The sequence below is a fragment of the Neolamprologus multifasciatus genome, chromosome 14 (assembly GCF_963576455.1).
Source record: "Neolamprologus multifasciatus chromosome 14, fNeoMul1.2, whole genome shotgun sequence".
NCBI lineage: Eukaryota > Metazoa > Chordata > Actinopteri > Cichliformes > Cichlidae > Neolamprologus > Neolamprologus multifasciatus.
This window is the reverse complement of record NC_140452.1, coordinates 10761809-10779804: the sequence shown is the minus strand read 5'-3', so window position 1 is coordinate 10779804 and position 17996 is coordinate 10761809. Positions and strand designations below refer to the sequence as shown.

The 17996-nt window shown below is 41.5% G+C and overlaps 1 protein-coding gene and 1 long non-coding RNA gene across 3 annotated transcripts in view; one reads left to right on the top strand and one right to left on the bottom strand.

Annotated features, from left to right (window-relative positions):
• The first annotated feature begins 1005 nt into the window (after positions 1 to 1005).
• Positions 1006 to 6996, top strand: LOC146503599 (uncharacterized). Its single transcript, XR_014868647.1, has 2 exons — positions 1006 to 1703; positions 1824 to 6996. It is a non-coding gene; the product is annotated as an uncharacterized LOC146503599 (long non-coding RNA).
• A 2249-nt stretch (positions 6997 to 9245) lies between these two features.
• nectin3a (nectin cell adhesion molecule 3a) overlaps positions 9246 to 17996 on the bottom strand; it is a 31973-nt gene continuing 23222 nt past the window's right edge. For both annotated transcript variants that reach the window (XM_085130444.1, XM_085130443.1), the window contains exons 3-6: positions 15925 to 16224; positions 13843 to 13960; positions 12424 to 12575; positions 9246 to 10099 (exon numbers count right to left, since the gene is read on the bottom strand). In XM_085130444.1, coding sequence (XP_084986570.1) covers positions 9444 to 10099; positions 12424 to 12575; positions 13843 to 13960; positions 15925 to 16224 — 1226 coding nt within the window. In that variant the 3' untranslated portion in view covers positions 9246 to 9443. The remainder of the gene's footprint in view (positions 10100 to 12423; positions 12576 to 13842; positions 13961 to 15924; positions 16225 to 17996) is intronic.

Genomic DNA, 17996 nt, shown 5'->3' with positions numbered 1-17996 from the left:
GTTTACACTAAAAGTTGCTCAAAGGGTTGTTGTTTTGGTTTCTGTGTTTCGTTTTTTAAACCTGAATCCCAATGAATTTTGTGGTTTGCTACCGGAGCTAGCTGGTTAACACTAGTTCTAGGTGGTCATAGCTCAGTTCAGCTGTCTAGCCTGAAAAAACAAGATTGCAATGACCAAAACCAATGGGTGACGCCTATGAGTCAAATATTTAACTGCACCCTCTAAATGACCAGTGGATGGATACTTGCCTTGAGATACCATATGTTTCATCTCAGCAATGCCTGGCATCATGTTCCTGGTCAAAACTCAACTATAAACAGACAGATGTTGATGTTGTTTCCATGCAGAACAAAGGTCTAGTCTCTTACAAGTCTCTCTAATCAAATTACTGAAATGAATTTTTCTTAAAAAATGCGTCTGTGTTTAAACAGCTAATATGGTTAGCACATGGTTGCAAACAGACGGCCTCAGTGTCTTCGCCATGTAAACAGACTTTGATTACTTGAGCCAACACTTTGAAACCGTTTACATTTATGCACCTCGAGACTTCTCTCTCATTTGTTTGCATTATGAACTTAATCTGTCACACTTCACTGCTTTAGACTTGTGCTGTGAATCTTTGTAGAACCTACAATGTAACCTGCATAATATAACTGCTGACATTTATTGTGTATTGTCTGCTAATTACCTTATGGTCATACCCTATGTTCTATTTGCAAAGCCAGCAGATGGAAACAAATAAAATGCTGGGACTTTTCTAAAGGCTCCCCCCCCCTTTCATTGTTGTGGTCAGTTTTTATATTTCCACCTCAATTTTGTCCACTTCTTTGTACATTCCCTCAGATCCATTGGGATATTTTTAGCAATCTCCCTCCAGGGATTTGCTGTTTGTGATCCCTTATATTGATGCTATGATTATTACTCCTTATAGTAATAATGATTGAGAGATGATGATTGTTATTCTCTTACTGCTAAATTAAAAAACAGTGGAAAAAAGTAACCAGACATGCACAGGAGTAATCGACTGTACTCGTTAGGCCAATCATATTTCCAGGCTGTGTTGATACAACGTGTAGTTACATTTCTGGGGAGGTCCAAGTCAGATGGCGTTTAACCACCTAACCACCACCTCTTCAACATCCTGCCCTCTGGAAAAAGGCTCAGATCCATCAGGTGCAAAACCAACAGACTAAAGAACACCTTCTTCCCGTGGGCTGTCAGAACTCTTAATGCAAACTAAGAGTGTGTAAAGACTTCCCCAACACATCCACCCTGACACTGCTGTTGATCATCTATGTGCAATATCTCAGTCTTTCCATGTTATGTGCAATATTTTTGGTTCATGTGCAATTATTTTGGTCCCAGTCTGTTTCAATGTTTCCTACACACACACCATGTATATAGTTCCATTCACATATGTATACATATACACTGTTTTTTATTTTATTCTATTTATTTAATTATTTATTTTCCGCCTTCGTTGTATATTGGTTTCTCTTCTTCTTACTTTGTGGTTCAGCTACCCAATTTCGCTGTGCAAGAAACTGCACAATGACAATAAAAAGCTCTAAGTCTAAGTCTAAGTTTGTTACATCATAGGGTTTCTGATTACCACGGAGGTATGGTCTAGATTTCCCGCTGAAGCACAGTCACCAACATCGCCTCTCTGTCCCCAGTGTCAACATTACCAGGAAAAGGACCGGGTGAGCCTTTTTTTCTCTTCACATACTTGACATTTGAGCACATGGAATTTATTTTATTTTATCATAGCTGATTAAGAAGTAGCTGAAAACAATTCTTTAACACAAACTTTCTCTTTCTAGGAAGTGTAAGAAGGACACTGAAGAACAAACATTGGTTCAGTCCTTACTGAACCATGACTAGACATGGAGAAAGAAAATTGCCAGCCAACAGAGCACAAACAATCCTATGAGAGCTTTAAAAAGAGCCAAAACAGTAAAGATTTTTGGTGGAAAACCAAAACAAAGAGCTGAACCACAGTGTTAAGGTCACTAAACCTGAAAGAAGCAGCAGAGGCGGATTCATTGCCGCATGTGACACCTTTTACACACAAGCTGCCAATGATCCACTGTTAAAATCTGAACATCTGCATTTCCATGTCATCGTATGTACTGGGAAACAACTACAGCAAAATCAAGGTTCAATATCAAAACATTAAGTAAAATGTGAACACTCTAAAGAAAAACAAGTGTAGCTCTTTATGTCAAACACATTTTTTTTTCTGTTCGGTATTTGCCGTTACAGTTGGCCCCTGCCCCGAAGCCTCACACGCTTCACACCGAGACAGGGCCGGTGAGACCGCGGGCCATGTGACAACATTTTTGTTGTAACTGCTCCACACTCTCCCACCCTCTGCAGTAGTTCATTATTTCCAAATCCATGCGTTCAAACAATTTGTCTGTTCAGCTCAGTCAGCTGTGGCCTTTGATGTGAGCTCCCTGGGGCTGCGGTCGTGTTCATTAGCTAAAACCTCTGTTTTCGAAGAAGAAGAATAGGGTCACAGAACTAAATACACGTGGCTACCTCTCACTTCAACGAAATGTACAACATAAAGTTAATGCTGTTACTAACAAGGAGGGAGAAAACTTGAAAACTTGACTTGTTGAAGTCTGATGGAGAATCCCCATTTTGATGTGAACTTCTTTGGGTGGGGTCTGTAAGGAATGCTGAAGGAACCCGCTGTGGTTTACGAGGTAACAAAACTAAACACATTTGCTGACTGATTCATTATGTGTGAAAAAATGCCCCTTGCAGCCATCTGCCAAAAACTTAAGAAAGGAAAAACAAGAGGTAACCCAAGCCCACCAACACGGCGTTATTTACCCACCCTGCCTGCACAAACATGCAGATGGTAGCAGTGATGGATTAGGCTGGGGTTATCCCAGTCAGGCAACACTGTGATAATAGAGTGAGTGCTTTTGGTTCTGGCAGACGTGGACCCTGAGGTGATGAAAGTGAAGTCCAAGAAGGGAGTTTTCTTTCCATGCCACAAAGGATTAAGTATCTGGTTTCTCCTTCTCCGCTTAATCTGGACCAGAGGGAGCGATTGTCACTTTGCTAAACAACACATATTGATAGTGAGCGGCACTCCCAAAGCCAGGTTAACACTGGGGATTAAACACAGGCACTTAGAGTAGGAGGGCCTGGATTAGGGATGCCATTGTAAATTCCTTTGTAAATGTTTTCAGGGCATAATTTCAGTGTGAGAAGTTCACAGTATTTAAAGAGAAACAACTTATTCTTTGAGGACTGATGGGTGACAAGGGGGAGTTGTGGGTGGTCAATAGCCCTGCATTTGGTGCGGGTGTGACAAAAACGCAGCGGCATCGCTCTCTTCTCTCTGTGAACCAGTGATGAAGAGGGTGGTGAGTTGGACAGGATGGAGAGCCTTGTGAGATGGGTCAGTTACTAACTACACAGGTGTGGATAGTGGAAGAGGAGGAAGGTGACAGAGATTAATGGTTTCTGGCTTCAATGACCTCTTCACTTCATGTGTGGAAGAATTCCATCCATCCATCCATCCATGATCAGACATCCAATGGACACAAGTCTGTAATGTCCCCCAATCAGCAATATCCGCTGACAGATGATCTGCATAACACTGACCAGAAACTTTTGGGTCTTGGCAACTCCTTCAGATTAAACTTTGGCATGTACCACATACCTAAACATTGCTGAAGACAAGCACACACACCTAACAAAGGTCCCCAATGCCAATGGTTTTCCCCAGCAGGACAATGTGCTGCACCGCACTGCACATGTGGTTAGTAATGGGCTCAAGGAAAACCACAAAGAGCCCAAGATGGAAATTGACTAACCCTCATTGATCTTAATCTGATTGGAATCAATGACATTCACCGCCACAATTTGGCTATATTTAAAATCATATCTGCACTGGGACTAGAGAATTAAACAAGTTCAATCACATACAAAAAATATTCTCTCTCTAATACAGCGAAGCTGAAAATGAATCTAGCTGTTCTTTGGGGCTAGTGTTAGGACTGTGGACCTTTAAACCTGAACACAACTATTGTTTGTCAAATCTTGTTTCCAAGATTAAGAATTAACTTTCCACCACAAGTGAAACATTACACAAAGAAACATGAAGACTTGTCAACACTGACTGAGACACTTTCTTCAACAAAACCGACCCCTGACTTTACATTTAACAAGTGTGTGGAGATAAATGACAATAATATTTTTTGTAATTTTGCCTCTGTACACCACCACAATGGATTTTAAATCAAATAATAATAACTACGAACAATCACATTGCATTACAACTTACACTATAGAAAGACAGCAACGTCCTTAGTACTAGAAATAAACTGCTGGATGCCTGATAATTGCACGTAGTATTTTTGCTGTCAACAACAGAATGTAAGCAGTTGTGGCAATCAACATCCAACAACCTCAGTCTCTCAGCAACCACTTGCAATTGCAAGGCAGTTGCGCCGGTTGTCTGTTAGGACCTGTTTCCAAACAGCTCCAGTCTGACTCACACTGGCTACAATCACTCAGACAGACTGATTGCAAAGGTTGCTGTTTAATTTATAAGCACAGGCATATTTCAATCAATCAGTCAGTCAGAATCTAAGAAGTGAATGTGAATTTCTGTGTCTGTAGCCAGAAGCAGATTTACAAATTTCCGATTCATCACAAACAGATTGCATGCAATTGACCGCTTAACCTCAACTGACTGCAAGTGGTCGCAGACCTCGTCCCTATTCTTAAAGCAGCTATTTCAAAGGCAATGAATGAGATCACAAGTTCACTCGACCCGTACTTTCAGATCAGAATTAATTGGACAGTTTATTGACATGTAGTTACATAATCAGGTGAACACTGTTAGCGCTTTATTTTATAACAGATTAAGAAGAACTCCCAAAAGGTTGATTCTGTTCATCTGGACGTAGTGTTTTCAATGGGAAAAACGTTTCGTCACTCATCCAAGTGACTTCTTCAGTCTCAGCTGACTGCAGGTCTCCCCAACCTTGTAAACACTACATTTGCACAATAACTGAAACCAGCCCACTGAATGAGCAATGGCCTGTGAGGTCAGTTCCTTGATCATTACTATGCTTTTCAGAGATGGTCTTTCCCTTTTCACGTAAATGGCCTCCTTGACTCCGTGCTCAAACTAGTGATCCTCTCTGTCCTCTGTGTACATCATCATTGAAAGAGTGTCCACTGGCCTGTAGGTGTAAATAGACTGCAGAGTCCTGGCCTGACGAGGTAGCTCTTCTGTATTGTGCCATCCGCTTTGCCAGAGATTGTTTGGTTTCCCTGACATATAAATCCTGGCAATCCTCCTGGCACTTAACAGCGTACACTGTGTTACCCTGTTTGTGTTGGGGGACTCGATCCTTGGGGTGGACCAATTTTTGGGCCCAGCCTGTTTTGGGGTTTAAAAGCCACAGAGACTCTGTGTTTTGAAAAAATGCGTCTCAGCTGTTCCGATATTCCTGACACATAGGTGATCACTATGGATTTTTGCTTAGGCAGCAGTTGTCCTTCTCTCCTGGATCGGCTGGAGGTTTCTTTAGGTGCCTTCCCAGCTTTGACAATGTCTAGCTGGGACAACCACATTTACTCAGGGCCTTCTTGTTGGGGAAACCTGCAGTCAGTTGAGACTGAAGAAGTCACTTGGATGAGCGACAAAGCGTTTCTCCCACTGAAAACACTATGTCCAGATGGACTCAACCTTTTGGGATTTACGTACCTGGATGATTGAGCATGCATCAAGACATTAAGAACTGTTGAACTTGCATTTGTTATCTTTTAACAAGAATTTTCAATATGAGCTCCAAACTTGATGCAAGTGAAATAAGCCATAATTAGACCAAAAAAAGCTAAAGAAACCTTTAAACTTTTGGTGTAGCCAACATACTGCAACATTTTTGTGAAACTACTGAATTAAAGCTGAAAGTCTGCATGCCCATCACATCTCAATTGCACTTAACTGTAAGGTTTGCAAGGCTATTGTACTAGTCTTGTGTCTTACTGACAGGCTTAAATTTGATAAGGGAAACCTCTATGCAAGATAATTAAAGTAAAAGAATTTAAAATCCTTTGCAAAAACAGAATCCCAGAACACAACTGAGTGCAATAATGGTGGTTTTTATTGCAAACAAAGGAACATAATACAATCTATCAAACTTCCATCTCCGATTCATGTGAGACATCAATCATTCAAATGACAATGTACAAAATAATTGCTCAAAAACTCTCAGGAACAAATACAAAATGCAGTGAAAACAGGATCGCCGCCTATGTTATCATGAGACAAGCTCCTCAACGCTCGAAAGATAAACTAATACTCAGAAAATTACAGACCTCATACAAAAAAATAAGATTCTTCAATAATAATAATAATAATGATAAAAAAAAGCCAGCATATTTACAGGACAATAATATTTTCTATGAATCTGGCTTGACTAAATTCCCAGTGAAACTTTGCTTATTGCAATTCTCTCAGTAACCAACTTGTTACATGTGTCCTTCTTTTAAAACGTATAAGGCATGACAATCAACCTTTTGTCAACTCTAATGCTTTGATAACAGCAAATCTTAAATATGGAGATGAAATACATATTAAAGAACCAGTCAGTCCTCCTCTTTAATGATATTAATAGTTTTAAGTTCCTAAGCTTGTGCATTGCTCAGCCCATTTAAGGCACCAACTATTCAGTAGGGGAATCCAGAACAAACTGTACACCAACATTTAAACCAAACCGAGAGAACAGCTAATCCTAAACGAAACCTAATCCCAATATGTACACGTATAGAAACATTTGTGATGAGAAATAAAAAGCAAATAGTTTCATTTACATGCAAACAATTACAAAAACAAACAAAAAAACATTCATCACTCCAGCTCATTTTTGTCTTTCTGAGATGTAGCTGAGACTGAATAAGAAACTGAAGCAGACAGCTATGAATCATCGGCCATAGAAAAAAAAAAAAGAAACAAAACGCACATGCAGACATGGACGTGCTATATATCAGAGAGCCCGGGCACTTCTGTCGCCGAGTGTGATGACGGGGGGAAAAAAATAAAAGTTAATTAAAAAGCCTGAAGTCTGAGGCAAGGACTGCTCCTTGAATGTGGGCTGCAGTGGCAGATGTGTGGCGGGCGGGTGTGTGTGTTTTGGCGATGAGAGTGAGAGCGAGCTGAAGAGATTAAAGTAGTTTATTCTCAGCTTCTAAACCTTCAACCAAAGCTCTGGCATGAGAAATCAAGGGCGGAGAAATGTTTTTGGTTTTTTTAAATGTGTCCAAAATCTATTAAACCTCATAATAATAAATACACCTGACCTCCTGTCCTGATCTGACTTTAATACATATTCACGGACTTTTCTCTAGCTGCAAACACACAAGCTGACTATAGTGGCGCGTTTCCAAAAGGGTACGTTTTCCCATTCATGCGAGACTTAGCATAGGTCACTTTGATTCATGTATCATTCCTGAGGAAACAAATGGCTGAGGTAAAATCAAGCAGGAACAGATGAGATCACTGATGATGTCGACTTTTTAGCTTTAACTTAATATTCCTGGGGTTTGTTCCAAGTTTTTTGTTGTTTGTAGGAAAAAAGAAGAAAATATATATATTTCCCTTGGGGAGCCATTGCAGAGACAGCTTTAACCTACATGGTTCTGATTTTTTTCATTCATGGATTAAGTTTCCCGTTTCCATGATCGCTGCGTATCCTCAGAGGAGCCAAACCCCAGCATTAGGGCCTGTACAGTAGTGACGTCAACTGCTCGCGACGTTTCCAAGCTACCCAAATAATCACACTTTAAACAAACACATCCAATCTGAAACTGAAGGATCAGTTTATTAGTACTCCTTCTCCATTTGTTGCTTATTTACAATAATGAATCACGACACTAGAGTGTCGAGCAGGAGCAGTGAAACTGTTGGTGGTTTATGGAGCCGCGTAATGTTAGATGATGACAGCCGTTACAGTCACATCTGGTATTTATAACACATTACTTTGAAGTGAAGTTTAAAAAAATAAAAACCCTATTGGTGTTGGTCTTACCGACAGAAATCCGAGGATAGTGAGGAGGGAAAATGGAAAAGACAGCATCACAGCCTGTTATCATGGCTAAGTGGGGAAGGCCAAGGCCCGGGTGGCTTCTTTTGATGTTTGCTCACAACTGTAATAACAGAGTTGTGCTTTTCACTGCATGAATGTGACTGAATTAACACATTTCTCCACTGAGTAAAATAAAGTTAATATCAAAGCAAATGTTTTAATTCTACTAAGGGTCTGCGCTTTTTCAGGATTAGCCATTCAAAGTAGCTACATTCACTGATTATAGTTTTTAATTAGTCTGCTATTACTGTGCTGCTAACCTAAACGTAAGGGCCTAAAGTGTCAAACATTTTCTGCTGTCTCATATTTAAAGAAATCGTCTTCCAAAAAACCTTGGCAGATAGCAATGACTGATTTTTTTTTTTTCCCATTCGCAGTTTTATCAGATCAGGTGTGTTGAGTTGAGCGGTTTACTAGCCCCTTTTGCTTTGTACATAGCTGCTGTGACATCAAATCCACGGGTGTTTCCAAATCAACCAGGCCTGGCATTTTACAAACAACAACTATGTAACAAAATAAAGTGATCGGAGCTGAAAGTAAAACTATATCCACAAAGCGTGACTGCGCTCAGGTTTTCCATTGTATAACAAAGTTCCAGGAGATGCTGTGAAATGACAAAAGCCACAGAAGAGCTGTGCACGGGGGCAGCGTCTCTATGTAACGCCAGCTTTCTTTCCTTTGGTACAATGCCTGTGTAATTCTCCCTTTTAAACACGACTTTCCCTTTCACTTACAAACATACTTTGGAAAACAAAAAAAACCCAAAACAAAACCATGCAATATAATTTGCTAGAAATACTGATCGCGGTCATGATAAACAGCTCGCCTGTACGAAAAGGCTGTAAGCAATCATGAGATAATTTTTTTTAATGCCACAGAATTTAATGGGAGCAGAGCTCAGTCAGTCAGGGCAATAAATACTTCACTGATAAGGGTTTGAACACCTGACATGTGACCTGCGACAAAGACAGGTAGCAAACACGAGAATGAAAAACCTCATTCACATCAGATGAAACGTCACTGTACGCTGAAGCCTCTTAAACCTACACAGATAACATCACCGAGGCGCTCCAGCATATTTGCAGCTCCTTGAAATGCCACAAAAGTGAAACGCAATCCATGTCCATGTCCTTAAGGTTTAAGTGGTTAAAATCAAGGCAGAGCAGTATTGTTCAAAGAGCTCATTGTGAGACTGAGCTGAGAAATGTTCTTTTATCCTTTAACTGAAATGACACAGCTTTTAATGATATTTAAATCTGTCATTTGTCAAATTATTCTCAGTCAGCTGTCCATTTCTCCCCCCTCCATTTGCTTGTTTCTTCAAACATACCACTCCCTGCGTGAAATCACAGATCCGTCCATGTGGGACACGTAGTCGCTGTCTGTACCATTGTCATAGCAGTCCTCCGGGAGATAGGGGGAGCCGTTGTTGACTATGGGGCTGTGCACAGGAGGCCCGCAGGGGTGCACGTTTTGGCTGTTGTAGTGATCTGGGTAGTAGTTTCCCTCCTTGAAACCCCTGTTGGCATCTCCCCTGTCGACCCAGTCGTCCCTGTCTTTGCGCTCAGGTGTGTAGTCGGGGTAAATGATATCTCCACCCAATTTGGGTTTCAGATCCTGGCTACCTTTGCTCGTTTTGTCCCCGTAGACCTCTTGCAGCTCGTGCGGCTGCAGCACGTCCAGCTGAGATTCCTTCTGCATGTCGGAGGGCCCCAAATACTGTTTGGTGTAGTAGTCCCCTCTGAAGGTTCGACGTTGGTGCATATAGCAAGCCCCGCCAAGGATCAGCAAGAGGATCAGGAAGAGAACACCTCCCACTGCCCCACCAACTATAGTACCCAGGCTGCTGTCGTGTAAGGACGCCAAGGTGGGGGAGGTGAACGGGGCTCTCCGCCGGTCCACGGCAGTGCCGGTTCCAGGGATGTCGTGGAGGACAGAGGCAGTGGTGCTGGCGGCTGCGGTGGTGGGGGGAGGATCTGCAGAGCAAATGTGATGAAATGATTTAAACCAGAGAGGAAAGACAGCAGATGGAGAGACGAGTCATAAAACTGAAAGGAAAAAAGACTACACTTTATGTTCTGTAACAAAGCAAGTGCGAATGGTTTTTAGATCAATTTATACCAACACTGCACAGACACATGCCTCTCCTGAGAGAGAGAGAGAGAGCCTGCTGAAAGCTGTGCTGTAGAGCAAAACAGGGGGAAATGAGCAGGGCAGAAAGAGGTTAAGTGTTAAATGTCAATGTGTGCGTGAACATGACAGTGAGACGGAGAGGGATCGGAGGACGTGCACTCCTACGCATCAGAGAAAGTGTGATTAGCTCTCCCCTCTTTTTTCCCCTCTAAACTCTGCTGTGGGGAAGTCATGTGAGAAGATGAAACACTGATCGATGTGAGGTTCCTGCATCTGATTTGCTCTCTGCTACAGCTGCAGAGGAAAGGGCTGCCTGGAGCTCAAGGTCAGGATAAGTGCTTCCATGATGACCTCCAGCTTCTGAAACGAAGAGCAGTCTGACACTCCTTGTCGATCAGTGCGCAGGCACATCAAAGGCCCGACTACAAAGCAATATGACTCGCACTAATAAAAGGTCTGCATCACCAGGAGGTTCTTAAGTACTAGTTATCAAAATCTGAATCCCCATAGAGCTATAATGATTTCCATGATTTGGTAACTGAGTAAGAATCTAATTACCTACAATTACACACAGTGTGTGAGCCTGAAGGATCAGGAGTAAAGCAAAAGCAGGAGGGAGGAAAAGGAAGACAGATCAAGGTCGGAGAACCGATATACTGGCAATCGCTTCCTTCATCAGTCACCATCAATCCCACCCTGCAGCGGCACATTTTAACCCCACGCAGATTACAAGCGTCTGCAACTATGTAGCTGATCATTTGAGAGACGAGCGGCCAAAAACCACAAGGCTGCGTACGCAACTGGGAATGTGAAACAGCTACACCAAACAACTCTGGGGAGGGTGTGTGGAGGAAATATCACTGAGCTCAACCCAACTATCTCTACAGGACAGAGAGGCAAGGGGCCGCATGTCCAAGTTGTAATATCTGACAAGAGAAGCAAGATAATTGCTCAGCGCAAGTCCATCTCGGACAGGATGTCAGCTGTGCTTTTGTTTAGAGCGGGACTCCAAACCAGGACTGTACGCAGATGGAGCTTGACAGACTTTTTTTGGGACATCTCCAGCTCACTCCTTTCGACAATGGGAAACCAAAAAGACTGAGTGTGTTAGAGGAATACGTGGCCAAAAGCAGCAGTAGCTTTGTTTGGAATAGGATTAAAAGAAAGAGAGGAGAAATGAAAATAAAATGATGTAGAGTTCTCAGGATCCACACCCTGATGGCAGACGGGGGCAGTTCAGTGAGCTACATGTTTTATGACAAGAATTTATTTATTTTTATATATATATATATATATATATCTCAATGGATCTACAACATTCAACAAATCCAACTGCAGGAAAGCCCCAGTATACAATTAAGAGGTTTTCTCTACTTGATAGTCTCATTTCTAAAGTGCTCAATTAACGCAATTCGATCACAATTTGTGCAACTGCTGCTGTAAAAAAACAACAACAACTCCTCAATAACATATTTCATGGTGTACAAAAACAAACTTGTGTGTACTGCAAATCTGCATGCACAATTCACTAGGTCCTGCTGTGAAACTTGACCTCAAACAAAACACAGAGAAAGGCTACATGAGTGCGTACTCTGCTGAGCAAGCAGGGGTAAACACCCGCTTCCTTATCTGAAACATCTAATGTTGCCAAAGCCACAACACTGGAAACGTTTGGTACTGATACTCTATCTGCACCCCGTGCTCCTCTGTTGCCAGGAATGTGTGAAAGCGGATCAGAGCAGGGGCATTTATACGTATATAAAGACTTAGCTCTGCTAAAAGTGTTGATAAGGGCCCTGATTTAAAAAAGAATTTAATCCTACATGAGAAAAGCATGAAAAATGCAAAAAGGCAGTTATTCATTTTAGTTTCAGAGTGAGTAAGCTCTCAAGATTTCCTGAGATCACATCAGGGTTTCCACTCTAATCTGATTGCAGGGGCTAAGTTGACCCGCTCTTGGTTTTAATACAATGGCTGTTTTGATTTCTTTTTAGGGACCTTCCTGGCAACTAATTTACTAGTTGTCTAAATTAGTCAAACAACTTTTCTTGTGAAAACCCTGGAGATGGTTAAATAACACAACCAAAAAAAAAAAAAAAAAAAAAAAAACGCAACAAGAGAGCTGTTAAATAGCTAGAGAGAGAGAAAAGGGAGAAAAAAAAAATACCTTGTACCCAGATGTTCACAACCTGACTGCTGGTACCGATGTCATTCGTCACTTCGCAGTGATAGACTCCAGAATCATTGCGCTCCAATGGCCGAGTGAAAGCAAGGCTATTGTTTGAGATCTCAACACCCTCAGGCATCAAGCCATCCAACCTGTACACAAATTAAACATGACAGACAGACATTTCAGCGTGCTGTACAACAGAGAAAAAAGCCTGCAGGGATGAAAAAAAACCATCACTACTTCATATTTAAGATAAATCATTTTCGATGTACAACTGAAAAAGGCTATTCAAAACTTGCGATGACATCACTGCGCTGTTGGTCCAGTTTTCCTGGTGCAACTATTATAAGATCACATGATAATCTGAGCTGCCTGCTCTGCCATCAGTTGAGAGGAAAAAGCTTTCTGCATGAACACAAGGTCTGGCCCAAAAGAGGTTGGCTGTCTAGACTTTACTGAGGCTGTCAGCCCAAATGAGAGCATAGTCCTTGTTTTCAAAGCAAGATGATGACAAAGAGCTGCCAATAGGCCAGCGCTGCTCTGATGCATGAACTGTTTGGAATCTTTTTATTTATAGCAGGGAGTCTTCCCGATGGGCGCAGCAGTGCATTCGACAGCTCCAGTGTCCAGGCCCGAAAGTTATGCTGGAGGTAATTTATAGACTGAGGCTTCTTCACTTCATTGCTTCACTGAGGTTTGTTTAAACCCAGCTTAGGTATTTGCAAATGAACCAAACAACAGCTGATCAGTCCCGTAGTAATTACTAATAAAGAGTCCCTTGAGCCCGGTATTGGACGAGCTACTGATCAACTAAGCTAACACACAAGTTTCAGTGTACTTCCCCGTGAGTGAGATTTTACTTGATGACCCATAGAGAGTATTTACCCCTGGCTTCTATTATTTACATTCTTCAGTAGTGCAGATCATGAATATAAACTCCCGACTGCTTTAAGACAACAAAAGATTTTTCTCGGGTTTATGAGTTGACAAGGGCATCGCTTTTACAGTACTCAAACACTACTCAGCGCTGCAAAGGTTACAACAGCTGAGTCTAAGCAGTACCTGGCCTTGAATTCCTTAAGTCCAAATTTAGATCTATAGCTGGTGGTGCTGTGCAAACAAGATAACTCAGATGAAATGATTAATGCATTCTGTTTCGCAATAGTGCTCTTGGATTGCCTTCAGCACTTTCCTTTCCAAATTAATCCCCTGCCTGGGTACTGCAGATTTAGTTTATTCCACATTTAGTCAGTTTATCCATTTGAATTACAGCTGAAAGAACTTGTAAGCTTTTCACAGTTTGCAAGTAACTGTGTTAATTATTGAGCTATTTGATTGACCAGTATAATAATATGTGTGAGAGATATAATGCATCTTTTGTATTTCTCATATCAGAGACTGTTGAGGCATACTGACCTGGTCCATGTGAACTGACGCGCAGCTGGGTTGGCCTTGGCTTCACAGTTTAATTTCACATTTGCTTGGCCAGCGTACCAATTTTTGCTAATTCCCATGATGGATACCGCTGGTGCAACTGTAAAACAAAATACAATAAAAAATCTTTAAAAATCATCCTTTTACTGTACTTTTTTTAACCTCCTCCTGCAGTCGGGTTGGTCACACTGACCATCATTTATTCTCTTTTTTTTCTTTTCCAAGTTAAAAGACTTGGACTTCACAATCAGTCATTGTGATCCCTGCAGCTTGATGACAAATGAGCTTTTCCGGAGGAAACAAAGCACGTATTATAAAGCACAGCAGCAAACGACGACAAAGAAAAGGCTTTGCAGGACTGTAACAGGGCACAGGATCTGTTGGTGAAAGCGAGCCAAGCGAACAAACAAATGATCCTGGGTTGGTGGAAAGTTCGAAAATGACAGACTCAGACAGCAGATGAACTGCAGCTAATAATACACTCTACTGCGTCGCCACGACAAAGGGGAAAAAAAAAAAAAATCAAGGAAGACGGGAGGATGCCTAAATGAAGTCCAGCACATGCCACTGTAATAAAACATGGCAAACACTGTCTTAGATATCCAATTTTTCATTTTGATTTCTCTGGAGGATAAATGAGGAACTCATTATTTCGCACAAGAAGATGTCTTGGCCCACAATGTCCGCTGACCCTTTCACACGGTTCAACGTTGAAATTGTGCTTCTTTTGCACTTAGAATCCCTTGCCTCTGCACTTGGTGTGATTTATTGAGCTGGGAAGCTCCTTTCTTCCCATATTAACCTTGATTTTTCTGCGTCTCCATCCGCTGCCCCCAGCAGCCCAAGTCTGCTACTTGAATTCCTGCTGAGGTCTGATCAATATTTCATAAAACACCTTCATTAGCCAGCACTCACACAGTCCAAACACAGAGTTACGTTACTGCTCGCCAAGGAAGTATGCATCAATGATTAGAACATTAAGACGACTCCTAAATTGCTCTTTTATAGGCGAGGAAGAAACATTTACTGAGCATGCTCATTGCAAATCAAGGCAGCAGCACGGGTTAATATTGATAAAATACACTGGTTGTTTTAGGGCTAAAAATATAGTTATAATAATGATGATTATTTTGTTCTATATTGTAAAAGCATTTCAGTGCAGTGGCTGCAAGATTATATTTGATACTTTTACCTCTACATACATTTTCAGCTGTGTTTGAGACTTTTGTTTTGTTTTAAAGACAGCTGATTTTTTAAAGTGATGATTAATAATTTTATTTATCTGTATTAGCAGCCTCAGTGTTGACATTAAAAACAAAGATGCAAAGATTTGATATGTGGATGCCAGATCAAAGTGGTAGATGTATCTCAGTATCAGCAACTAGCGTGAGAGATAACATAGCATGAAGGAAGCTATCAGCACTTTGGAGGGATTTCACACAGCTCTGCCAGCAGCTTTTCTTTGTGTGTTGGGAGAATTTTTTTTTACTTAACTGAAATCTATGGTCATGTGAGTTGACACAACAGTGTTTTAGCACCTCTTCCTCTTCCTTTAAACGTATTATGTTGAGTGATAGAGAAATTACACAAGGAGGACATTGGCTGAGTGTAATGCTTGTTCAGTAGATTTTATCGCTTTTATGGTAACATAATGTGTTGTACACAACTTTACTAATGTTATTTCACTTCAGCTGACTCTTGGAAGCTCATGACATGTGTATGGTTTTGTGGCTGTAAATGACAGCAGTATGGAGCAGCCTAAAGATTCTCTCAGAGCTAAGACAAGACTGTGATAATGTGCTTTAAATTAATCTTGAGCCTGTTTTTATCTGTTATTTTACTAATTAATACAAAATCGGTACATTTTATTAACTGCTACATTTTATTTAAACAAAGTTAGAAAACCAATGTTAATTTAAGCCTGCGAGGATGATTCCTAGGCTCTTCCTCAGCAGGAATACAGCCAATTAATTCAACACTGGTATTACAGCCACACTGTGTATCTGCAGTTAGCCAAAACTAAGGTATCTATATTGGAAGGAGGTCTTATGTTTCATTACTTACACTGGACATTTAGCATGTAGGGTATGCGAAACTCTGTCTGCAGGGCTGGGTGTCTCACCACACAGGTGAGTGTCTTCCCCTGGGCGGAGCTCCGTGGCTGCCACATGTAGCGCACATGTACGGTGGTGATGCCGTTTGCCTCATTCTGACTCTGCTTCTCAGATCGCCCGTACAGCTCCGTCTCCCAGAAGACCTCGGCTTCAGGAAGACCACGCTCTGCAATGCAGGTGGCCACCAGTGACTCATTGCCACCGTCCAGCAGAGCTGTGGGGCCTGCGGACACGTACACTTTCGGCTCCACTGTGTAAAGGGAGAGTGAAGAGAAGGAGGAGGGGGGAAGAAATGACAGAACGGGGGAAAGATTACAAAATGAATATCGATCCCGTTGTGAACGAATATGAATAAATAATGCCCGGAGGCTTCAGTGTACTTAACTGCCAAAAGAGCACAGATTGACTTCTTCCATTTCACCTATATGCTTTAAAAATTAATGAACCACGCGATTCAATTATATGTACACATTTCTGTGGAGACTTCTTTATTGCTGTGTGTCAAACATAAAGTATGTCTGAGTGAAGGTAATACAAAGCAGTAACCTCCATTAGTCCTGTTCTGTGAAAAGTGCATCAATACCTGAAGCAGGCATGTGACTTTGAAGAAAAACATTGTGCAGCCAACACTGTGCTGTGTTTATATTTGACTTTGTTGTACTGGAAGACGAGGAGCTGAGTTACCGTACTCTTCTCAGCACTTTCGAGGTGAAGTAATGATACATCAGCTTCCTGAGAACGACTCAATGTTTAAACGCAACAAGAAATGTTTTGTTTCTCTCTCAACAGAGAAACAAAACAGATCCATGTGAGGGGGACATGACTAGAATTCAACTCTCTACCTGTTGTGTAAAGCAGTAAAAACTGTTTGTCTTATTCTAATCTATCACAAAATAAACATATCACAAACCATTGCCTTATTCTTTGTCCCACAGTGCACAATCTGAACCGTCTCCCCTTAGCTGCCTCTTTTAAATGAAGACTAACAGCTGTTCCACTTACTACAGTGGTGACAGTTTTAAAGGTGGTGCACGGGGGCAAGCGCTGCAAGACGAGGCCATCATCTTTAAGACACCCCAGACAGGCAGGAGTTCCAACAACAAATTCAAATAACTACCGGCACCGCCTTTTTCCAAAAATAACCTGGCGTCTCCTGTCCCGGGGTGGGGACGCTGCTCTTAGTCCTCTACCTCACATTATTCACCTCCCTCCTCCCTGCCCCTCCTTGCAGGCCTCTGACTATAAACAGTAGCAGCTCTGTGTTCGGACGCGAGCTGGCTGAAGCATCAGAATACCTAAATCAGTCAGGGGTGTTAATTTGAAGTTGCTGTCAAAAAGGGAGGGGGACGCTTTGGATGAGTTGAAATCTGTTGGGGGAAAGGGTAACGATTTCCCTTCAGCAAGCTGGCTGCTCTGGCCCTTTCCTGTCCACAAATGCAGACTAAACGCTGAGTGGAAAGCTCTATAAAGAAAAGGTTTAACAGCATGGTCAATGGCCATGCACTTAAACACTTGGACATTTTTACAGTAAAATCTAGCATAAAAAATTACAAATTGGAAATATTAACTGTTTGAAGCAGTAGTTCGGATATAGCAACAGACTGGAAAAAGCCATCTCTTTGCTGGGCTCTTTTCTCAAGAACAGAGTTGCAATTTGGGCCATATGAACAGTCAGAGGAGCTTAAACCTCTGAAGAGTTATCAGCAGGACCATTTATTAGTACACACTTACATCTTGCCAGTAATTTAGTGTGTTTTGTTTAAAAGACAGCCAATTATATTTTCAGTAGTTTTCCTTTTGCCCTGCAAGTATCTGAAAACAATGGGTCATGTGTCAAAATTTCCTCCTTTGGTTCTTTCCTATTGTTTAATGTCGAGGACTTTTGGCTCACATAGCAAAGAACATTTCCTGTTGAACTGTTTCTTAAAAGCTTTGGCCCTTTTTATGAGTTGCTGTTGACACAAAGATAAAATGAAAGAACGTGAGAAAGCTAATACAATTATTGAGATTGTGTCTCACGAT